Source organism: Ruditapes philippinarum, unplaced genomic scaffold (genome assembly GCF_026571515.1).
Source record: "Ruditapes philippinarum isolate M1 unplaced genomic scaffold, ASM2657151v2 ctg1161_1_1_1_1, whole genome shotgun sequence".
Taxonomy (NCBI): Eukaryota; Metazoa; Mollusca; class Bivalvia; order Venerida; family Veneridae; genus Ruditapes; species Ruditapes philippinarum.
The window spans coordinates 139,189-162,389 of NW_026860653.1; the positions used below are offsets into that span (position 1 = coordinate 139,189).

At 32.3% G+C, this 23,201-nt stretch overlaps 1 protein-coding gene across 1 annotated transcript in view; it reads right to left on the reverse strand.

Moving 5' to 3' along the window:
* LOC132712898 (intermembrane lipid transfer protein VPS13D-like) overlaps nucleotides 1–23,201 on the reverse strand; it is a 100,263-nt gene that overhangs the window by 52,780 nt on the left and 24,282 nt on the right. The window contains exons 20-49 of the mRNA XM_060695334.1: nucleotides 23,026–23,155; nucleotides 22,559–22,690; nucleotides 21,864–21,954; nucleotides 21,299–21,563; nucleotides 20,604–20,769; nucleotides 19,195–19,208; nucleotides 18,084–18,371; nucleotides 15,946–17,713; nucleotides 15,332–15,636; nucleotides 14,485–14,640; nucleotides 13,923–14,028; nucleotides 13,477–13,657; nucleotides 12,085–12,939; nucleotides 11,125–11,364; nucleotides 10,278–10,506; nucleotides 9,553–9,774; nucleotides 8,961–9,100; nucleotides 8,462–8,560; nucleotides 7,880–8,122; nucleotides 7,042–7,174; nucleotides 6,239–6,402; nucleotides 5,657–5,738; nucleotides 5,143–5,254; nucleotides 4,562–4,623; nucleotides 4,219–4,318; nucleotides 3,678–3,921; nucleotides 3,041–3,181; nucleotides 1,908–2,052; nucleotides 1,171–1,375; nucleotides 336–534 (exon numbers count right to left, since the gene is read on the reverse strand). Coding sequence (XP_060551317.1) covers nucleotides 336–534; nucleotides 1,171–1,375; nucleotides 1,908–2,052; nucleotides 3,041–3,181; nucleotides 3,678–3,921; nucleotides 4,219–4,318; nucleotides 4,562–4,623; nucleotides 5,143–5,254; nucleotides 5,657–5,738; nucleotides 6,239–6,402; nucleotides 7,042–7,174; nucleotides 7,880–8,122; nucleotides 8,462–8,560; nucleotides 8,961–9,100; nucleotides 9,553–9,774; nucleotides 10,278–10,506; nucleotides 11,125–11,364; nucleotides 12,085–12,939; nucleotides 13,477–13,657; nucleotides 13,923–14,028; nucleotides 14,485–14,640; nucleotides 15,332–15,636; nucleotides 15,946–17,713; nucleotides 18,084–18,371; nucleotides 19,195–19,208; nucleotides 20,604–20,769; nucleotides 21,299–21,563; nucleotides 21,864–21,954; nucleotides 22,559–22,690; nucleotides 23,026–23,155 — 7,217 coding nt within the window. The remainder of the gene's footprint in view (nucleotides 1–335; nucleotides 535–1,170; nucleotides 1,376–1,907; nucleotides 2,053–3,040; nucleotides 3,182–3,677; nucleotides 3,922–4,218; nucleotides 4,319–4,561; nucleotides 4,624–5,142; nucleotides 5,255–5,656; nucleotides 5,739–6,238; nucleotides 6,403–7,041; nucleotides 7,175–7,879; nucleotides 8,123–8,461; nucleotides 8,561–8,960; nucleotides 9,101–9,552; nucleotides 9,775–10,277; nucleotides 10,507–11,124; nucleotides 11,365–12,084; nucleotides 12,940–13,476; nucleotides 13,658–13,922; nucleotides 14,029–14,484; nucleotides 14,641–15,331; nucleotides 15,637–15,945; nucleotides 17,714–18,083; nucleotides 18,372–19,194; nucleotides 19,209–20,603; nucleotides 20,770–21,298; nucleotides 21,564–21,863; nucleotides 21,955–22,558; nucleotides 22,691–23,025; nucleotides 23,156–23,201) is intronic.

The window sequence follows — 23,201 nt, forward strand, 5'->3', positions numbered from 1 at the left end:
GTCAATGTGACCTTGACCTTTGACCCCTTGACCCCAAAATCAATAGGGGTCATCTACTGGTCATGACCAATCACCCTACCAAGTTTGAAGTTCCTAGGCCTAAGGGTTCTTTAGTTATCACTCGGAAACCATTTGGTCTACGGACCGACAGACCGACGGACCGACAAGTGCAAAGCAATATACCCCCTTTTCTTCGAAATGGGGGCATAATAAGACTAACACAACTGTAACCACTAAATAAATGACTCCTTTCTTTCAAGCTGTCTACAAAATGACAGATTAATTTACTAACAATGGATATTAATGTCAGTTCTTATAAATATATTGTAACTTACAGCCGGTATTTGAGCCATCTTCCCTGGTTTAACATCTCCAGTAATATCTGTGTTCTTAAAGTAATATCCAAGATCTATTGGAAGCAGGTTTACTATAGTTACAGGGGGCATAATCAATATTGTATGACCAGGTAGGGGAGATAATCCTCTAGTTACAGATTCTTCTGGAAAATGTTCTCGTCTCACAGCAGCACAATACCTGTGAACACCAAAAGAATAAAGTAAATTGGTATCTTAACACACTAAAATGCATTGCAAGACAGTGGGTGGCATGTTTTCCTGTCCGGAGGGAAGGCCATACACATGTCACTCTCCTATATATTAGAGTTATCTTGGCTACCACAGTGTCAATATAGGGATTTATTGGATGGTGATGAATTACAATTCAAAGGCAGCAATAACATGTAAACAAGCAAATGATTTTAGCTGTATTATTCAACTCATTTGATTGTAAAGATTACTTTAAACTGACAAAAGACCATAACTCAAAAACTTTCAAAGCATTTTTCTTTTCATACAAACAATCTCGCCAAACAAATTGAGCAAACAAATTCTAAATTGATAAAACAAAACAACCAAATAACACTTAAATGATTATTTTATGAGAATTTTATGTACTCAATAAATTAACAACCTTGAGATCTAAACACTTAATGGATTAGACAATATGGTAAAATTATTGTAAGAATCAAGCAATAGCAGCATAAAACATTCACTTATATTAGATATAAATAACAGTTTATTATTTATTGTTAACCATGATTTCTCACAAATCAGTTTTATATTTTAATATAATCCATCAAGCAGATTTTTCATAATTAAATGCCAAAATTACCTAAATACTGCATTTGTGTCAGGCATTTTACATTCCCTCAAAGTTGTTTTTACTTCTCCTGGTTTACCAATGTGCTGCCAGTTGATTGGTTCATGTGAATGTTCAACCGGCCAATCACTAGGCCTTATCCAGAGTCTGGATGACAAAAATGGCATAGGAATTGACTTTTGTTGACAAGAATTTACAGTGATGTAATCGTAACGACCTGAAAATAATCAAAGGTTACAAACTAAAAACACCTGTCTATAAATTGGATGAATGATTGATTTATTTGTTGCAATGACACAGAAAAGATCATGCACTATGGCAACTTTCTAGTTTTAAAGGTGGAGGAAGACATTAGCTGTGCCTTTGTGCATTATTTCAGGCACAAACAAGCTCCTCTGTAGAAACACCAACATTTCCTAACTAAGCTAGCTGTATAACTAGTAGGATGCCCTACTCTGCTCTAGGTTTTTACTTTAATTATAAAACTTTGGTTTATTAAGCATATAGTTTTCTTAAATTACTACTTAAAGGAATTAGCATTTTGATTTCTCATTGTTTTGTATGCAGTCAATTATAAATGTTGCTTCTCAAAAGAAAATATCTCTCATATCAAGCAGAATTATCCCCAAAACTAAATTTGGTATCAGAATATTTTATTTCCCTATTCCAAATTGTTATGCATTATCTGTAAAGTCCAACTCCAAAAACTCTATAAACAATTTGGATGCCCTTAATTTCCAATTACATACCTGGAATAATAGGGTTGTCCATCTTTAACTCTATAGGGGTGTCAAGCCGGTTAGACACCATGAGGGCTGACCTTAGAGTGATCACCTTCCTGGCACTGCCCTCTTGCTGGATATCAAACACAATCCTAGCCTGTTGCTGATCATTCTATAATAAATATCTTATATTTTTATAGTCTTGCCATAAATCAAATAATTTTACATAAATTGCCACTTTTCTCCAATGAACTAATTACATCAAACTATCCTGTGATAATACTATTTTATATGAATGAATATTAGCAAGTCATTTTCATGTCATAAGTTATATGATCTCACAAAATCAAGGTTTTTGAAGCTTTCCCAAAAACATTAATCAGTATCTTTGCAAATCTTATTCTGTTACAAGCATTACACTTTAAATAAACAAACCTTTTATGTTTATTACTTGAAACATAATTTATTTTAGTTTGTGTAAGAAGCTTATAGACAAACTCTGTAACCCATTCCTGAAACCAGCCAGTATGAAGCAATGGGAGAAATGGGATAGCAGCTGGCCCATGACAGCAGTTGAACCAATGCAGCTAGGGGTCTTTAGATTACTAGTCTGACATGTTAATCACTTGGCCATGCTGTAACTTATGTATTTTGATTTTTGGTTGACTTCTCAAGCATATAACTACATGTACCTAAAGTATCCTTATGAAAATAAATTAATGTGAGGGGGATGGGTTAAAATGGAACCAACATTGTAAAGACCACATGGTAACTTTCCACCTTTTCTGATTAAGGAAGACATTCGGGTAGAACACCAACCTTTGTATCTATCACATTATCTTCCTTACAAGGTACACAAGGTACATTGCTGGTGAAAAGACTGGAAAAACTTAACAATAATAAACAAGCCAATTGTCTAATTGACCTAAAACCATCAATTATTTCTCAGGGCCAAAATTATAAACAATGTATCAGTTTTCCTTACATCTAATTCATGCAATTAAATCATGTTGTTCTTCAATTTCCTTCCCACAGAGAAATTATTTCATAATATCCTGAAATCTCCTAAAGTTCAATGCTATTCAAAATGACTGGAGTGGCTTATTTTATCTGTGTCACAAAAAATCTAAACAGTTGATAAGATAAATATATAAACATACCACTTTAATGATGGAAGGTTTGCTAACATCTGGTAGGGTATTTCTGAAGTAGATGCCAACTTTGTCCACTGACACTGGACGTAATCCCTGCCATCCATCTACTTTCACAATCAACTGATTCACAACCAATGAGCTGGATTTCTGTTTGAAACAAAAACCGTAAAAGGAATACATCAATCTTCTATTTATCACAGCAGAATAGTTTTATGCATTATAAAAACAATTAAAAATAGAATAAATCAAAATGGAAAACTTAGTGGTCCTTTTAATACAGCAAAATTCGAAATGCTGTCATACTGGCTTGCAAACAGTCAATGATAAGAATTAGATCTAAGACGCAAAAATCAAACTATTATCTTCCTTCATGGGATTCTCTTAAAATGTCTCTGAATATAAGAAAGTAATAACTTTCACAAACTATAAATTCAAAAACCTGTTTCTGTACTAATTAGCCAATGACTTTTAAATTATATTGAATTAGTCCTAAAATAAGTCTTGTATTGTCTATAACTATATTCAAAGCATTTCAAGTAAATATCATACAATTTCAGCAGCCAATAATAAGAAAACAACTGTACATTTAATGCATGGCTTTATTCTGGTGTACATTGGTGTTTCAAAATTTAGAGTAACCTACCTTGTGTCTTATCTTATCTTTCCTCCGGAAGCTGAAAGTTTTTTCCTGATTCGGAGGCACATATATCATTTCAGATTCATTAAATCTTTGCTCGGAGTATTTCATGGTGTCTGCCCCCACCAGGGAAGGGTTAACAGTGACTGGTGCAAACCAGACTGGAGATCCAGTATGGTTACGTACAGCATAAGGTGTAAACAGCTGACGTCTTCTAGCTCCACTAGGTGAGTATAGCTCCTTCTGAGATCTGTGCAAAGATAAACAGCCAAAATTGAAATGTTTGTCATTTTAAATCATTTAATTAATAATTTTTAAGAACCATACTAATCAGGTAAGGTTAGAAATCAAATATTTAAATAATTTTCCTCATATGCGGACACTCAAAAGCAAATAAAGTTATATAAACTATTACATTGTATATCAAAATGTAAAAGTACAGAAATAAGTATAAACCTAAGAAACAATTTTAAGCAAGACTTATAGAGAATATTTTATGCAATATTAGAACCTCAATACTACATGTACATTTAATGTTAAGACATACCCATCTTTATGTTTGTAGTAATCTTCTGTCCATTTATCCTTGGTCATATTGTATAGTTCTAACAATGTACTAGTTGCATTGATGTTCAATACATCAGGAGCTGAAACACAAAAATTATACAACATTTATACCTTATGTTCATGTTACAGGACCCATTCTGTAAACTTAAATATCAAATATATAAGTACATATATAAGTACCTACATATACTGAAGATAAAGGGTGTACAATAAGCATTTTCAAAATTAACGAAAATGACATGAAAACTGTGGACTGTTATCACAATAAGTCCAATTTAGTTATGTTTATAAATGATAAATTATAAACTACAGTAAAGTTTTACCTGAAATTTCTATGGCTAGCTTTTCTTCTGCTTGTTTATAGTTCTTCCATTGGGCATGACACCTAGAATAAAGTAACAAAATTTAGTGTTCATTTTCATCAATAAGGCACTGGTTATTCAATTCACCTTAGCAAGTTTAAGTTGCCTTCTAAGTCATATGAATATTGTTAAAATTGAATGGCAACTTTGTAGCTTTTAATGGTGAAGAAAACCAATAAATACCCTGTTCAGCCTTACTTCAGGCACAGACAGGCTCCTGTGTAGAATATTCCATACATTGACCTATAGTCAATAGGAATACATTTTTATCCCTACCATGCTAGAATCGAAAGTGATTAGCCTTTGCCACCAAAACAGCCCGGCCAGCCTGCACTGCACATCCTTGCAGACTGACCAGGTTCTACATGGAGGTGGACAAACTTAAAATTATCATCTTAATATCACAAAATTAATAATAGACGGTTCAAAACATGGAAATACTATAAAAAAAATCAGCAGGTTAGTGTTAGGAGCAGGTTAGGAATATAGGAATTTAAACAATGAAATGTATGATTGCAAATAGAAAAAAAAATTCTGACTACCTCCATTGTTCAATGAGTGGTTCCCAGCCTGACAGTGTCCTGTTATAGTAATCCCCTGCTATCTGGAACCCGGCTTTACCTTCCCTGCCAGGTTCATACTTCAGATCCATACCTATAAAATTATAGTTTTGTTAGCATTAAGTCATTAAAGTGACTTATCATACTTTTAAATCCATAGAATATATTATTAAAATCTGGAGCTTATAGTTAAGATATATATATAAAATTTTAAATACAGTACTTTTCATATATGAAGATATCAATGATTGGGTACACAAATCATGCTCAGGTGGTGACAATGAGCAATAGTATTTGCATAATGGGAGCATGAATGAGTATTCAGCAATGTAATTTCATATCTAAGACTCCCCAACATCTAAATGTCACTTAGTCTGTTTCATACAGACTATTTTGCACGATGTGCATATCTTTATTATTTTTATGATGCATATTTAGGGAAAATACACACAAAATATGTCCACAAAAAGATTTGTGTAGATATGAAAGGACTCACCAAAGAAGTTGAGCTGTATTAGAGGAACATCTGCATCTAAACAATCATCTATAAGGCATAGGCAGAATGTTGTCATATTTACCTGTATAGACACACAAGATAAATATTGACATGTTTGTAACTTCCAAAAAAAATGTCACAAAAACCAATTTATCAAAAGTTCATTGAAGTAGTGTTACTATGTATCCATTGAGTGAACTGACTTACTTACAACATAATTGCTTTTATAAATGTTGAACTACTAATTGCAGAACTATTTTACAGATGAAATAAAAAATGAAAAATAAAATAAATGTATAATAATGTGACTCAATACCCTGAATTTTCAAATTTAAATGGTATGCTGTCATAAAATGTGAAATAGAATATAATCTGTTCTTTTTGAGTAAATGGACAATAAATATCATATTTCTGATTCCATTATGTTGAATCATTCAAAAAGTCCAAATAAACTTTCCTATACTTTAACAGATGTAATTTTAGAATCAACATAAAAAGTGAATAAGAATATTTTCCGTTTTTAATGACCAAAACAATAGCATCATATTTGTATAATGAAAACTCTAATAAACATTCCTATACCTCAACAGCTGTTATTTTAGGATCATCTTTCTTTGGTTTTACCACTTTAGAATTTTCTGTCAACCATACAGCAGCCTCCTCCAGGTTGTCCTTGTTTAACTTCAAAGATTTCAAACAATCCTCTCGACTGAAGTTCATATCCATTAACTTTGTCATCTGTGCTTCTGTTGTGTAAGAAAACATTTTTTAATATTTTTATATGTTGATCATTTTGACACAAAAATTTTGTAAATGCTCAGATGGTGACACTGAGCAAAAGTATTTTTTGTTTTGCTTTTATTTTTCATTCAGAACTTAACAATTACATCAAGCATGTTATTCTTTATTTACGTTCTGTTCGTTTGGTTTAGGTGCCAGTTTACATCAATTTCACTAATGTACCTTTAAGTATATACATGTATCTTCAAAATGCTCCTGGCATCTGTCACAAGTGAAGTGTAAAAACTAACCTTTTTCTTCAAGTAAATAAGTGCTATCCACTTGACATGAATTATAACTTATGAAACACTAAAATATGTACAGGAATAGACATAATTATTGTCAGCAAACATACTGTCAAGGAAATACTTGTAAGATCATGTACTAAATATTTGCAAAATTAACCATGCTCACCAAGGAGCTACCATCACAAGCCAATTACTTGTGTACTTATTATATTCTGTCATCATCTTATTATGTAATTCTTATCTGACAACTGTTTAATTGTTATCTTTTTTTCTTTCTCTTAATTTCTCTCAAAAGACCAATTAAAAGCATAAATGAGCATTAAATAATTCAAATTTTACAGAAGAACAACAACTGACCTGTGAACTGTGACACTGGTGACTCAGCTGTTTTATTAGCTTGTAATGCTTGTTTAGGTAGAGAATCCATTATAGCCAGAAACATCTTCATATCCTGGTATGACAATCTTACATTCATTGTGTTACAGTTTATCTGAAATATACGTCATACAAGAATGTATTCAATTAATGTGAGTCTGGAAAACAATATATTCATTTTACAGATGTCAACATGTGTCAATGAATCAATTATCAATAGTAAACAATCATCATTGATCTACAAGGGCCATAACCCAGTTTCTGAGATTCACCACCACTTGATAGTAGTTTGTTTGTTTGTTTTCTTTTTTTTCTTGCTGTAGCCTTTTAATCTAATACCATACATTATTTTATTTACTAACAAAACAAAAATATCCCTTCAGGATAAATTCTTCTAAAGTTATCCTGCAGAAATCAGTTATTTTACAAAAAAAATGCTTTAAAAAGGGCATAACTCTTTCAATAATATCTGAATTTCAGCAAAATTCAAACTTAATTAACCTGTGTTTTGGTATAACATAATTACAGGCAAAATGTAAACAAAATCACTGAAAACCTTTCAAAGCTATCCTCTGGAAACAAATAATTATATGGAAAATTTCCTTACAAAGGGGCATAACTCTATCTATAACAAGTTGATTGCTGTGAAAATCAAATTTAACCTGTGTTGTGATGTAACATACTTACATACCAAGTATACCAGTTTTTTCTGGTATATAAAAAGATAATGAAAATCTTTTGTCTATAATTATTATAACAGTCATATAAAACCCTAAAATAAGAAAATATATTGTTTTGTTTAGTTTAATTCAATACATACGTCTAGAAGCATTTGTTTGAGATCAAATTCTGCCGCATCAACCAGTCCGGCTGTAAATGTGTTAGGTTTAACAATAGGTAGAGGGTTTGGAATCAGCTCTATAGTGACCGACATTGGATCTACAATTGACAGGGCTGTTTCTTCCTCCGCTTGTAGAGAGCACGAGAAAATCTCCAAACTTTGAAGAGTACATGAGAGTAACTTGTCCTGAGCTTTAGGTCTGTACGATAATACTGATGTACACTGAAAATTAAGATGAAACAAAATTGATTTCTTATGTACATTATGAGGTAACAAACAACAAGAAAATTAACAAAATATTCATATAAATTACTAGTAAACAGCAAACATTCTGATTTGATTTAAAAGGTTTAATAACAAAAGAGAAGAACCTCTTAAAGTAAGAGCCTTTAAATAAGAGCCTGTGTTAAAACAGCCTTTGATAAAAACTGAAGGCATTAAAAAAATTAATATACCTCTTGTTATATTCCTACCTAAAGAAATTTCAGTTAAACAAAACCAAGTTACATGATGTAAAATTACACAATGAAACCCAAATAACTTATAACAGAATACCCATACCTTCAGGATGACAGCATTGGTATCAGCAGAGGCCAGATTCTCTACAACAACAAACTCTGTATCCCTTACATTCAACTTCAACTCAAATGGAACATCAGTCTGAGAAATGAAATTATAAGTCTCTTTGATTGTATTTTTCAGCAATCTAAGATCAATCATATCTTGGATACAATCTTAAAGATATCTTTTCTTTAGTATCTTTTACATTTACAACCTTTCCTTAAGGAAATATTATTCGCTTGTGTTTTTTTTATTGTTTTTTTATCCATGCCATTTTTTATCAAAGTTAATTGAACTTTAAGGAACCTCAAATTTCCTTCACACTAAATGGGAAAAAAAAAATTAGTTCCAAGTTACCATATCTATAGCTGTTTCCTGGAAAGTTATAGAAACATATAGTAATACACTGTTACTGACAGAAAGAAATCTTTAACCATTTTAATTATAATTCTTGATTCAAAGACTGCCCATACTGCTACTGTCATGTAGTTGCACTAACCTGTTCTACAAGAGAACCAGCCCTCTTTGTTATTATACCACCAGATGTCATCAAGGGACTGGTGGTACGTGAGCCTTTACTGGATGATGACAGAGTAGGGGATCGAACCTCTTCCACATTATCATCAGCTGATTCTTGGACTGTTGTAAAAATTTGGTAAAAATATGTTTTAGAGTTTATGATTAGAACAAACAAGTATAAAATCCTTTTCATTACCAGTATACATAAGCATGAAGCCTACAGTTCTATTTTAGTTACTTGGTTATTTTGTGCTAATGCATGTATTGTTTTCAATTTTGCTTCTTTATAAGCTCAAATTTGCACATTTAAGTCATTATATTTATTGTGCTATTCTTTTAACAATGAATTCCATTTAGTCTTCTTAATGATATATTCCTTATTTATCTAAATGCACTCAGACTTTTAACAAAGTTACTTTTTTTAAAGAGTTTTTGACAATCAATGGTGTATAAAATCTGGATAAAGAGTGATCTCCTGAAATTGCAGACTCAGTTTGAATGAGTCTGTACATGAGAGTTATAATCTTTTTTTCTTAGGCATTCATAGATTTCTATCACTAAGCTAAATTTACCAGTTAGGAAAGGATTATCTGGTTTTGTAGAGATGAACTGTTGTAGGGCAATGATCCAATCAAAACTACACAGCAGTTTCATGTTGTTTATGATGACCTTTAACCCCATACTCTCTACTGTCGCCCTGTAGTGTAGCTCTAACTGTAAACTGTCCGGGCTCGCATCCTTTGTAGGCTGTAGAATCTTCTCAAACACACAGGGTTTAAGATTGATAGCCATATCTGTTAATATAGTTAACATATAGCTTCGTTTTCTTTGCTTTAATAAACCATGAATACATGTAAATAAGAGATCTAAATAAAAATGTTCAAAACCAAATTTATGCAGAATAATAGTATCAATTTCCAGAAGTTGTGTAATACTTTTTCATAATGACAACTGTACAAATTTGAATATCAAATTAATATCTAAACTACAGATTAAAAGTGGGATCAATATACACAAGATGGCAGCCCCCACAAAGTAGACAAAGTGCATAGCCAAATTGGGAAAATACAGCTTAGACAATATGCATGTGTTTTATCATTATAATACTAATAATATTTCACTCCAGAGCTGTAACACAAAAACGCATGAAACAAACATGATATAAACATATAAAAATTTTATTTATTTATGATATTTTTTAAAATACTATTTATAAAAGCAGGAGGAAATCACCATATCTATTTACATTGATGTCAAAATCAAAATCACATAAAAGTTACAAAGATATCATCATCACCTCTAAACCTGGTATCACTTATAAGTATCTCCTTGGAAACAAGGTCAGTTTCTTTTGATTGGTCAGAAAACAGGTCATATGACAACCTGGAACGAATGAAGTCAAGTTTGGCTAAGCTGACCTCAGGCTGACTAGAATCAAGTTTATGAGAGGTCAACAGTTCAACAGTCACATTGTTGAGGTCAACAGCGAATGAAATCATTGTCCATACATCTCCACTTAGTACAGTCTAAAAATTGAAAAACATAGGCATTATCCTAAAAAGTAAACATGCTGAATAAGTGTAATTTTTCAAGACAATGAAAAGAAGCAGAGACTCTCTTTTAATGAGGTTGTTCATGAGAGATAATGTAAAGTACAACATTTCTGTTGCCAAGAACACTAGCCCAAGAGGTTTTCCATCCTAGACAGTGAAAGTATTCAATTCAATTATCCCCAAAGGACCAAAAATAACAGCTCTCAAGGCTGACTTTGCCATTAGCTGTTTTAGCCACTTGCTGAAATTTTACTTATATGGCTTAAGGAATTACAATTAAGCTATATATAGATAAATTATAAAATTTTGTATGAAATCAGGCAAGCCTACAATTTTGGCTAGTGAAAATTTCAATGAAATACTGGGCAAATTTGTATAGCTACCACACAGCTCTTATCACCTGCTCTTGTGAGGATTATATTGTTATAGGAAATAACATTATAATAAAATCATTGAACTTCTTTTGAATTGCTTTTTAACTGAAAATATTGCAAGATTTTCATAACAAAAACTGTCTTAAACATTCCTGCAAGTCCATCCTGTGGCAAATTTTATATTAGTTTGGAAAAAAAAAATTCTTAATGTATGTACCTGTACATTTGGATTTTGCATGTGTGTAAGAAGTTCTTTCTTGAAGTTTTCAAACTTCTCTCCCAAGTTATGATCCAAAAGTCCTCTAATAAGTTTATACTGGTCAATATCGAGACAACAGTGGACAGATGAAAGCGCCCCCTGTACTCGAAAATCTGGTACAGCATGACTGAAATCTCCCTCCAAGTTTCTCTCAATCTGTAAGTTCAACATGCACTTCTCCTTCAACAGCTTACAACCCTGCAAATGTAAGACAATGATCATTTAAACATATGTAAGACAATGATCATTTAAACATTCTATTCAGGTAATACAACACCTACTATAACAGGTTAATGAAATATAACACTGAATGACATATTCAATGCTGATAATTTTATGTATTACGGTTATAATCCAATAGAACAAAATACTTTTTACCACCCCTCAGATTGTTTCATTGAAATAAACTGATCACTTTAAAGATCCTGTAACTCAATTTCTTTATGGTTTTATATCATAAATCTGATGCTCAATGAAGATTTATCAATATTGTAAGTTCAAAAAACCATTATTTGTAAAGATATTACCGAATTTACATTTCATGTAAATAAAGGGAGGTAATTAGAAATCTATTTTCGATAAAGTCTAAGCCAAATTTTTCAATAAGAAATGAATGCATAGATTTTAATGATTACTTATAATGCGAATAAACATTTGCAGTACATATTTAACATATTCTTGGATGTTTGGAAATTGTTTTAGAAGAATAATTATATACATTCATAAAAATTTCACATAAGTGTTGTTACATCCTTAATTACAACATAGAGGATCTTAAATGTTGCACATTTTTAACATTAATATACTTACTTTAACACAATTCTACTACAATTTTCTGAAGCAAGAACATATCTTGTTTAACTGTTTAAATTTTTGAAAACAAAAAAAACACTCAAGGCCAGCCAAATAAATTTTTACCTGTCTCTGAATTACACAAGATGGGAACTCGAGATCCTGATGAAGATTCTTCCCTTTATACTGTCTCTTCTCTACCCTTTCTGCTGCAAACAGATCCATATCACATAAACGCACATCCAGAACATCCAGCAAGCATTTATGATCATCTATCTCCATAGCAACATTTCCATCTTGACTGGTATTACCTTTTGCAAAACCAGTCAATTTTTCAGTCAATGTAATGTCACTTAAAGGCGTAAGAAATGGACTACTTGCAGAACTAGCTTGCATCGAATGGAAAGATGTATTTTCAGAGAGAGAAAGATTTAGACCAGAATTCTGTCTGGGTGATTCAGGATCCACACTTGATCCTACAGAAGACACTTCAGTGGGGTCAAACATACCATCGTATCTTGTATCATGATCAAGACTACCATATACACTTGATGACATTGGATCTTCTTCCCGGCTCTGCTGCAGTAAGTCCTCAAAAGTATCCTCTGAAAGCACAGACTGCATCCCAGACTGAGAACCATCAGTTTGTGAAATACTTCTTGAAGTTATAATACCAGTCCGGCTATTTATAGATCTTACAGAAGATTGAGAATTTGACCTTGACACTAACTGTTTACCAAAGCTTTTGTCTGAACCAGACTTAGACAGGTTCTCAGTCGGTGTTTTAACTTTTTCTGACTGCTTCTCAGCATTAAATGTACCAGAATCACCATCTTTTTGAAAGCAGTTCTTGACAGACAGCCTGCCAAGGTCAGCAACTAGTACATCAGTAGTTTTAGAGCTGTGAGGTATGAGTATGATAGGGGAACCAGCCTCTATATCAAATAAAATCCTTGGTTGGTGGTAAGCTTCTTCATTTATCTGAAACAATTATTTTATCACTGACATATTACTTTCAATATTTATTGTACCATTGCAAACAAATCAATAAATATGTATAAATTGGTATTCAATAAGCAATTAAAAATTTGAAATACATTTAACTATTTATCTTACAGATATTGAAAATATATTCTGTAAGAACTTAATATCAGATAGAATTATTTTTAAGCATTTTTACAAGTTAACAATGATATAATCATTGCTTTTTCCAAATATTTTGAAGAAATTCAAGGCATCTGAAAAGAAAATGGTCTTTTTATTGACTATACTTTCATAGAGTTCAGATATCTATAACTAAATTATATATTCCATATATTTCACTGTTTTGTCAGTGTATAGCAGATGGACAGCTTGACACCAAGGCAGATTTTGGGACAAGGACTCTTTCTGCCCCTCCCAATTAACAGGAAATCATCACTCTGTCTTCGTTTTTTGGATCCAAAACTTTATATTCTTTTGTACATTAAAATTAAATGTAATAATTGAAAACCCTGGTAAGTAATAAACTAAGCCGACCTTTTTCCCTGCTGAAGCAGCCCTCATTCTACCCAGGACATCCTGTAACTGTAGAAAATGTTGAACAAATCCTAGCATCTCTGCCTGGAACTTGTTGGTATGTGTGTATCGTACGGAAGACATTCGCAGCTTTAACTTCATGTCATAATCTCTGATTAAATATGGGTCTGGCAAACCAAACCTTTATTGATAGAAAATCATTAATGTATAAAGCAGAAGCAAGATTTAAGGCTCATACATGCAACATAAAAACTGTAGCACTTAAATCTTTTACATTAATTTTTAATAAACAACAACTTTTGGCTCATAATTTTATTGGCATAAAACAAAAGTTTATAGCCATATAATAAAAGAAATTAAAGTTCAAATACACCAGTTATACAGAAGTAAAAAGATGCTTCAACAAGATAAAATTAATTTTTATAACTTAATAAAACTCTTCTTACTTGAAGAAGTCAAACTCCAGGGCTTGGTCACCTACTGTTAAAAATCTCTCTCTGTATAATTTACCACTAGGAGAAAGGTCAAGGACACAAATCTTTCCTAGTTGACCTGAAAAGATAATATTCATTTATAGCCTTTATAAACAGAGCATCTCAGAAATATCTATTCCTTTAAACTGCTTTAACTAGAACTGTTTAGCCTTCGCCACCAGTATACAGCTGGCCAGACTGAATGTCTGTGAACTCTGACCTCGCTCTATACTGTTGCTATCTTTATAATTTTACAAAAATTGATAACAGACAGTTCCAAAAATGAAAGCCTGACAAGTCCATTGAAGAAATTTAGCAAGAGTTTAATTGAACTGTATGGTCGTGGCTCTAACAAAAGAAATAAGAAAAGATAAAACGGTTATCAAAGTAAAATAAGGCCAATATTTCAAAGAGGTATTTAACTAGTTAAGACTTTAGCCATCAATTTTTACAATACAGGCATGACATTATCAATATTATTTAACTTATATCATCTTGTCCTAATAAAAAGTTTTAACATTTATATTATGAATACCTTTGATGTGGAAGTTTCCGTCCCTGAGTGAGAGGTGAGAGTTCATCTTGGAGATACTGGCCTGAGAGAATTGATATTCTGGTTTGTTAAGAACTATAGATAAGTTCTCTATCTTCAGTTTGATCTCTGAGTTTACAACAGGTTGCTCATATTCCTCTACAATACACAGACAACAAGAAATAAAATATACAGACAACAGTAAATATACTGTTTTCTTAAATCATTAATATATAGCATAAAAATATTTTTGGTAAAATAGTAAAACATCAAATGATCAGTCAGTCAATGCAGCTTTATTTATCAATTTTCTATAAATAATGCCTATGCAAATAAGCATGAAAACTTGGAAAAACTGGTAAAAACAGTCAAATGTAAGGGGTTTTCTACTAAAAATTTGTCCACTGGACATGGCTGCTCAAACATATTCAAATGTTTTGTATGTCTAGGGATAGACAGTGTGAAAGCTTCCCCCTCCATTTTTTGTGTTTTACGATGCACAAACACTATTAAGGCCATCTGACAACTTTCTAGCTTTACTGGTGGAGGAAGACCTTAAGTGCCCCTCTATGCATTATTTCACTGATTAGAACCACCAATGTTCAACAAGCTGGTTGGATACTTCTTCACATCAAAGAATCCAAAATCTCTGGCAACCACCTTTCCAAATGGGGTCAATACTGGTGACATTGGCAAATCTTTATAACTGCTGTACTTCATCCAATACATACATAAATGTATGTACAAATAACAAACCTAAAGTTATATAAAAAATATTTCATATAAATTTATCAAATTTGGCACCTTAAGGTAAATTGGAAAAAAAAGAATTTCTATTTGAATAACTTACCAGGATTGACAGGTTTATTTTTAGGATCTGCCTCTTTTCCAGCAAGGATATCCACATCATGTACTTTTGCTCCAAGACCTAGGAAATCTAGCAAAACCACCCATGTCTGCTGGTTAATTTTAGTGTCTAAACAGTTAAAATCCACATCAACAAATCTTTTTGTTTCATTGTATTTGTCTTTATATTCAGGTGAAGCTTTGTCAACAAGAAGAACAGAAATGTGTACTAGATTTTCACCTGAGAACTCGTCATGTGAATGGCTACGTGAAAAACGAGGAGTGGGTGGTGGTGTATTTGGACTCACTCTGAAATATTGACATTTACACACACTTCATAATTTAATACAATGAAATATCAATTTAAATAATGTCAGCATTAATGAAGCAAAACAAAGCAGCAGATATGTCATATAGAAGCAAAGATTCCAATCTAGAACCAATCATATTAGCTTGGTAAACAGAAATAAATAAATAGGACACTGAATGAGTGTAAGTTCCATGTGAGTTGAACCACATTATATTATGAGAGCCTCTAGCAAGTTCAACAAATTCAATAAATAGATAATATTAATCATCTCTACAGAAACAAAAAGAAATAAAAAAGAAAATGCTCACCCTGGCTGCATTCTACTTCCTCTTGCAAAGGCTGGGGAAGACAAGAAAGGTCTAACAAATGGTTCAGTGACCACAGGCTGGTTCATCTTTGACACAAGGTTATGAAAACTGCTTGGCAGAGAATGAGGCATCATTGGTACAGGAGCAACAATTGCATTATCTGGACAAGATTGGGACAAAAACTCCCTTGGTGTCATGTTTGCAAATTCATCTTTCTTCGGCTCCTTGGAAACCATGATCTGCCTGTGAGGAGAATCTGGACTTTCTAATAAATCATCCATTTCTAATGACTTCAGAGAGACCTCCACTTTCGTGGTTGCTGGATTATCCTTTAGGAAGTCTAGGAGAAATCTGTGAAGTTTAAGTTCTACAACACCTCTGTCCCCTTCACCAAAATCACCTCTTAATTCAACACTAAATAAAGGAACCTCTAATCTGAATTTCTTAGTGACAAACAATTTGTCACTCTGAGACTGGTTTAGACTGGACATTCTGCTGGAAGACAAACTCTCAGGCTGAGATGGAAGATCAGGTGAACCAGTCGAGCTTTTTGGTAGACTGTCTCCACTTGTTGCATTCTGATTTGAATTTGACTCTTCTGGCATCTTCTCATCTGCACTAGACATATAATCTGATGTCTGCAAAATTTGTTCGTAAACACTTTTCTGAAGAACAAGTTTCAGTGGTGTTTGAATTCTAGCTCTTATGTCTAAAACAGGCTGTTTTTCTTGTTCATAAAACAAATCGTTTACATCTTTAGGTTGAAAATGTCCAGGATATTCTCCGGTATTGTTGACATTAATCACAGATGTGTTTTTTGCTGAATGATCTATAGTCACATGTATTGTAGTATCAAACATAATTGGTGTCCCAATATCACTTTCAATAGTCAATGATCTGTAATCCACTGAACCATCTAAATTAATGGAATTTTTATGTGTTTGTGTTTTCTTGTCAATATCTGCAGAATACAAATTCATATTACGTACTTCCATGAAAATCCTGTCAGGTTTTTGTCCTTCACCATCAGAGAGCACCTCTTCAAATGAATGACCAAGACTTTTGTCAACCGTGTTACTAACTGTTATCTGACCCAAATGAGCGACAAGTACATTTGAACTTGTGGCATTTTTTGGCACAACAATTATGGGCGAGTCAAATGAAGCATCAAGTTCAATTCTCATATCTTTATCTTCACTTTCATCACAAAACGTCACGTTGTCAAAATATTCCGACTCTGTTTTCTCTGTGGCTTGATTTAGCTTTTGTCTTGAGCCACCATAAGTATCCAAACTGCTTGAACTTCCAAAAAATGAATTCTGACCAAGGCCTAGTTCTGATCGCTTAGCAACCATTCCTTTAGCAACCTCGCTAGCAACTGATTTTAAAGACTTTGCCACAGACGACTTGTATTCCTTAAATTCAGATACACAAAGAGACAGTTCATTTACAGTCTTAGGTGAATGTGTGTAACAAAGGGAGGCAACTTTCAAACTGACTTTTTTAACATCTTCTGCATTAGTAGTATCTAAATATGTGTCACTCCTGTTACTAAGTGGTTTGCTAAAGTGAAATGAAAATGCCTTAGTTTCTTCTTCACAATCAAATACAGTTGACTCATGAGCCGTTCTGTACATATGTGGGCTTATGATAGATTCCTGTGCACCATCTATGCCTGCACTGAATAATCTTCGGTGCCGTTTATTATCTGGTGTGACATCGTACACATGAAAGCCTCCCAGAGATCCTGACATACTTAGTTCTGTATCTGTAGAGTAAAAAGATACATTTTTGTAAGTTATTTTCTGAGTTTCATGCATATATTAGATAACATTTATAATGTATGCAGCGTATTAAACCTATATTTATTGAGAATCTTCAAACATTAATCGTGTCATTAAACCTTACCCTGCAGACTTTGTATAACTGACTGGTTCTGTTCTGAACTTTTTAAAATTTTCCATCAAATTCTGATGTAAATAAGTCTTAATAGACTAAAACCAATAGGTCCTTAAATAAATAGTTTACAAACTAACCTGATGTTAGACATTGTTCTCCTATCCCCTTTATTTACTTTCCATTTAAAATTCTTATGAAGAACTAAAATTTGATAATTCCAAAAATCATGAATATATTACCTATGCTAGCTTGTAGCCTAGCACATGACATTGTTGCCGTGGCAACCTTTCTAGCTGACTTTACACCAGTACTGGTATCCAGTCTCATCATCATAACAGACAATCTGTTGAAGTCAGCTGTCACCTCAGTCCTAGATCTTTCAGTATCAGAATTTGATAAACCGGCAAACATTGACTGGTTTACTGCCAAAGTATTTGATGCAGAGGGACGCCGTATCCCAGATGGTTTAGATTTGGGTACTGTTCTCTTTAAGAAGCTGACAATCTCCACAACTGTTTCCTGATTGGCTGAATTAAAGCAAGATGGAAAAAATGATATTTGATAAATTTTGAATATAAATAAAAAAGATTGAAAAATGACATACAATTTTCAAAACTGACAATCTCTATTAAGTGACCATCTTAATCTAAAACACTCTCCATTGCATATGCATTTACTAAAGAAATTGAGTGTTCTGTTATTCATCATTCCTACAGCTTATTAGACAATGACATTAAAGTCATATCAAAATATAATATAATTGATATACAGTAGAATTTCTATGAGTAGAAATTTGATAAGTCAATTTTAGCGATGTGTGGAAGTAAAATGAAAGTCCCGATTTTTCCTGCTAAATATTCCTTATACAAGCATATATTTGAGTTAAAATTTTATGTGTCAAATTTTTTGATGTATCAAAGTTTTTTCATGGGCTGTATAGAATAAATGAAGTACAATTACCACAAATAAGTAAAAGTCCTTCAATTATTTTGACACCTTTGATCTTAAAACATTTTATTACCCTTTTCTAGCCGCAAAGATGATTTTCGACCAACTTGTGTACCAAGTGTTAATTACACAGTTGTGTCTTCAAACAGCCTTTGTATGAATTTAAATGTTTGATAAAATGCTTTAATTGTTACAATTAAAATTGTGAATTGGTTTTTTAAAGTCAACAATAATTTTTTTTTCTTTAAACGCAGAGCAAATTTAAGCTTTCCTCTTTAAATTTTGAAAATAGCTTTTAATCTTAGTTTTTAAAAAATTTCTTTAGGGCATTTAAACCTATGATATAAGATTTTAAATTAAAGATTAGCTTTTTTTTAGGGGCCCCCCTCGATTTGGGTTTACTTGGAGATTTAAAGCTGAAATCATGTAAAAACTCAAAATAACTTTTCAGGCTTAAATGTAGGTCTTGGAGATGCCACTGTTTGTAGCACTGTCTGGCTGGAAAGCTTTTGGTTTTCTTTCCATGTATAAGTAAAGCATACTGTTTAAATTTGATTTTAAATAAAAACTTAAACACTAAAATTAAAATTAAAAATTAATAAAAATACTTATTCTATTTTATAGTTTTTCATTTTTTAAAGCATAACAGGTTAGCGTATTAAAGATAATGTACCTTTGTTGCCTACAGATTTATGAAAATCTACAAAGATATCAATGAAAAATCATTTGCCACTTTGCTAGTATCACTTGTGTTTTCACACTGCCTGATACAGTTTGAGACAAATCATCTTTGAAGCATGAAGAAGTTATTTTACATCAACAAATAAAAAATTTACAGAATATTTCCTTAACATTTAACATGCTTGAACAAAGTGAGAAGTCTTTGCCACTGGTATAAAGGTAGGCCAGGCTGCACATCTATGCAGCATGACCAGGCTCTATTCTTTTGTATCACAATCTTTGTATTTTGTTATTGAAACCCCTTCAACTTCAAATTGACTGTTTCAATTTAAAGCAGGAAAAGTCCATTTAAGAAATTCGGCAGGTTTAAGGTTTACATGAGAAATGTCTATATTTAAGATAATTTCTAAACATAGTTTTTACAAAATACCAATATTAATCAAAGCTTGGTATGTTCTTGATACAACATCTTGTACAGCCTTGTAGACCCCATGGTTGTCACAGGTGGGGGGGTATTTCCTATTGACCCTTGGTCGGTGAACCCCTTGGTGGATGCATTAGGTGAGGTGTAGTTGATCTGTATAAACTAACTTGTACTGTCCATCCTTGAATATTCACATTCGGCCTTGATATTATATAATCATCATGATAAAATCTAAGTCATTATATACATGATTTTCTTATTAGAAGTACAGAAAACTGCATCCAACATTAGATCAAAAAAGGCAAATTTTTACTCTATAAAGGAAGTAAGTTGTTATGCATCAACAAATATGTTACATACATATTCATTTCCTTTGCCATCGTGCATCTGATAAAACAAGGGTACAAAGAGCACATAGAAATTGGCATCAACATTAAACTGAAATTGTTTTTAATGCTGCAATTTCTTAATAAGAAGACTTGCCATGTTTATCAAAAGTATCAAATTAATGTCTGCGCAAATGTGTTTCAACTTTAAATCTTAACACTTTTCGCATATGGCTATGACTATACAGTTTAAAGCATTGTACAACTGAAGACAATGTTAATATTTGAAGAAACATTACTGTCTTTTTTTTCTAAATTATAGCCCGTACAAATATCTTAAAAGAATAACATCATTTCTAAGAGAATACAAAAGTTCTTACGTAATGTTTCTATGAGAGGCGACCAGCAGTTCAAAGTCTTGTCCGTACGTCTGTAGAGCATCTACTACTAGTAGACTATGTACCATTAGTTTTACACTAGTATCATATGGCCTCTTTGTCACACTGGTCTTCACACCAGACACCTGTAGCTCAGCAACTGCTCTATCTGTAGTGATGCAATAAATAAAAACTTGATCTTTATACTTGTACTGATATACATGTATATTTTAAATGGCCATGATGCTATGTATTTAAGAAATTAAGAGTGCCTAGTTATGTAAATGACTTTTGTTGAAATTACCAGTAAAATGCACAAGTATTCTGTGACTAAATGAATGGGCTTATGTTAACTTATTGATTTATTATTGTTTTCACTGTCCTTCAGATATTGCTAACTTTGATACGTTGCTTATGCGAGTGTGCAATTTTTTTTGGATACCATTAATTTCAAATATTGGTCACACTTGAGGAAACTGCAGTGACTTGAAAAGAAACTAATTTCAATAAATTTCATCATGAGTATTCACATAATAATAACTTTGATACAACTTCAACTGATCTTAAATAATGTAATATGGCCTCAAATAGATGGGAAAATGTTCACAAAATCAAAACTACCAAAAGAACGACTTAAACAGCCAATTTATATGAAACAAAAATCATTCTACAGAACAAATGTATTTTCAAACAAATACCTCTGCTGTGAATTTCTAAAGACATGTGTTTTACAGTAAAGTCAACAAGAAACAGCTGTGATTCTTCTAAAAGCTCTTTCAACTTCTTCTCTGGGTTGTCCTCCTTGTCATGTAATAAAGAGTCTACAAGAGTACTCTTCCCTAGTTCTTTAATGTTCACATCACTAGAGGACTCTGTCAATGATTGGCTGCTTGAAGATTTCACAGTCTGGTTTAAGTTTGATGGTGGAGACAAAGACTTCACACACGCATTAATTATCTGAACCTAAAATTAAATCAGAAACTTATTATAATTAATGTGTCCGAAGGCAAACTTGCATATACATAGGTTAAGCATTAGGAGTTTTCTTCTGTCAGTAGAGAGAAAACATGCAACATTAAACCAACTTAATAAAAGAATTATCTCTCCTAAAAAATATTAATAAGTATGAAATGTAATTCTGACAAACTACTAAACAAATGAGTTAAAATGAACAATGTGCATTCATTTTAAGAGATTTTTAGAGAACAGAAAGAGTTAGTACACTGAATATTAAAGAAAGATAAGAAATAACAATAACCTAACCTTTTGTTCATTAACATGTACAGTAAGTGATGGTAGGTTGCCTGTAACAATTACAGTAGGAAATCTCGGATCAGCCGTGTAGATCAGTCGTCTGAAATTAAAATTTATGCTTGCTTGTAAATCCAAAATTTACATAAAATAATGAACATAAATTGACAACTATTCACAGGGTCTTTGTCTGACTCTTCATACAAGCCACTGATGCAGTTTCTTCAATCATGTACAAATATACTAAAAATTTGCTTTATAAATAAATTTAATTCACCGTGAAAGTGACATTTTCATAAACATTTATCATTATCATTGATAGATATTAATCATAAAGCAGATATTTGGTCTTTAAGATTCAATCAAACATAGGAAAGTAATAGGGGCCCCTTGTTGTCAACTTCTTAAGCATGCTAACTTGCGCCTCACTACTTGGAAAGTTCAAATCCAGCCAAGGACTTTGGTAAATCAATTCATGTAAGAAACTTATCCAGCTTCCATATAGATAGTTTGTGGTTCTACTGACAAACTTACATTCTCAAATGGCATATGGCAGGAAATATTCAGCCTTAATAGACAAGTAAAGCTAGAAAGTTGCAATATGACTGTAAAATGTAAGAATAATCTAAAATAACTCCCCCCAAAAAAATAAGTAATAAAGCTTTATAATCCATATTTTCAATCTTATAAAAAAAGAGAATATTTACCTTTCTAATTGAAGAGTGATAGTAAATCTGTCTACAAGATGTAACGGTGTAGAGTTTCTGTGATGTATATGTTTCCAGTTGTCCTTCATTTTACCTGTCATCACCTGAAGGTCTGTTAATTCTAGTGTGTACCTGTAACAAACAATCATATTACAACAGATATTACTTTAATTTTTTCCCCAATATATTCTATATTATCATATAAAATACACGAGTCTAATGGTCTAACATTTGTCTTTCACAGCTGATTCAGACATTGTGGAGATAGTAGTCAGACACTTGCTGAAAAATTGTTAATTACTGGTTAGTTATCTAGGGTAGTCTGTGAGATGGAACGACTCGAGATATGACTAAAAGTATGTGTTAAAATTGGAGATAAAATCCACAAAAACAAACAAACTTTTATAAATTATCATTCACTATTTTCAACAACGACCTTGAAACTGAGAAACAAACATGTAACTTACTGATCATATATTGTGCTGTACAGCTGTGACTCTGTAAGCTCCATCTGGGATAATTGTTCAATGTCTATACCTTTATTTGCACTGTTCTCTGGCTCATTAGGTGGAGTTGACATTGGTGTAAGAAACTCGTCTGAAACAATCACCCAATTATATACACCTTGTATCAATGTATGATC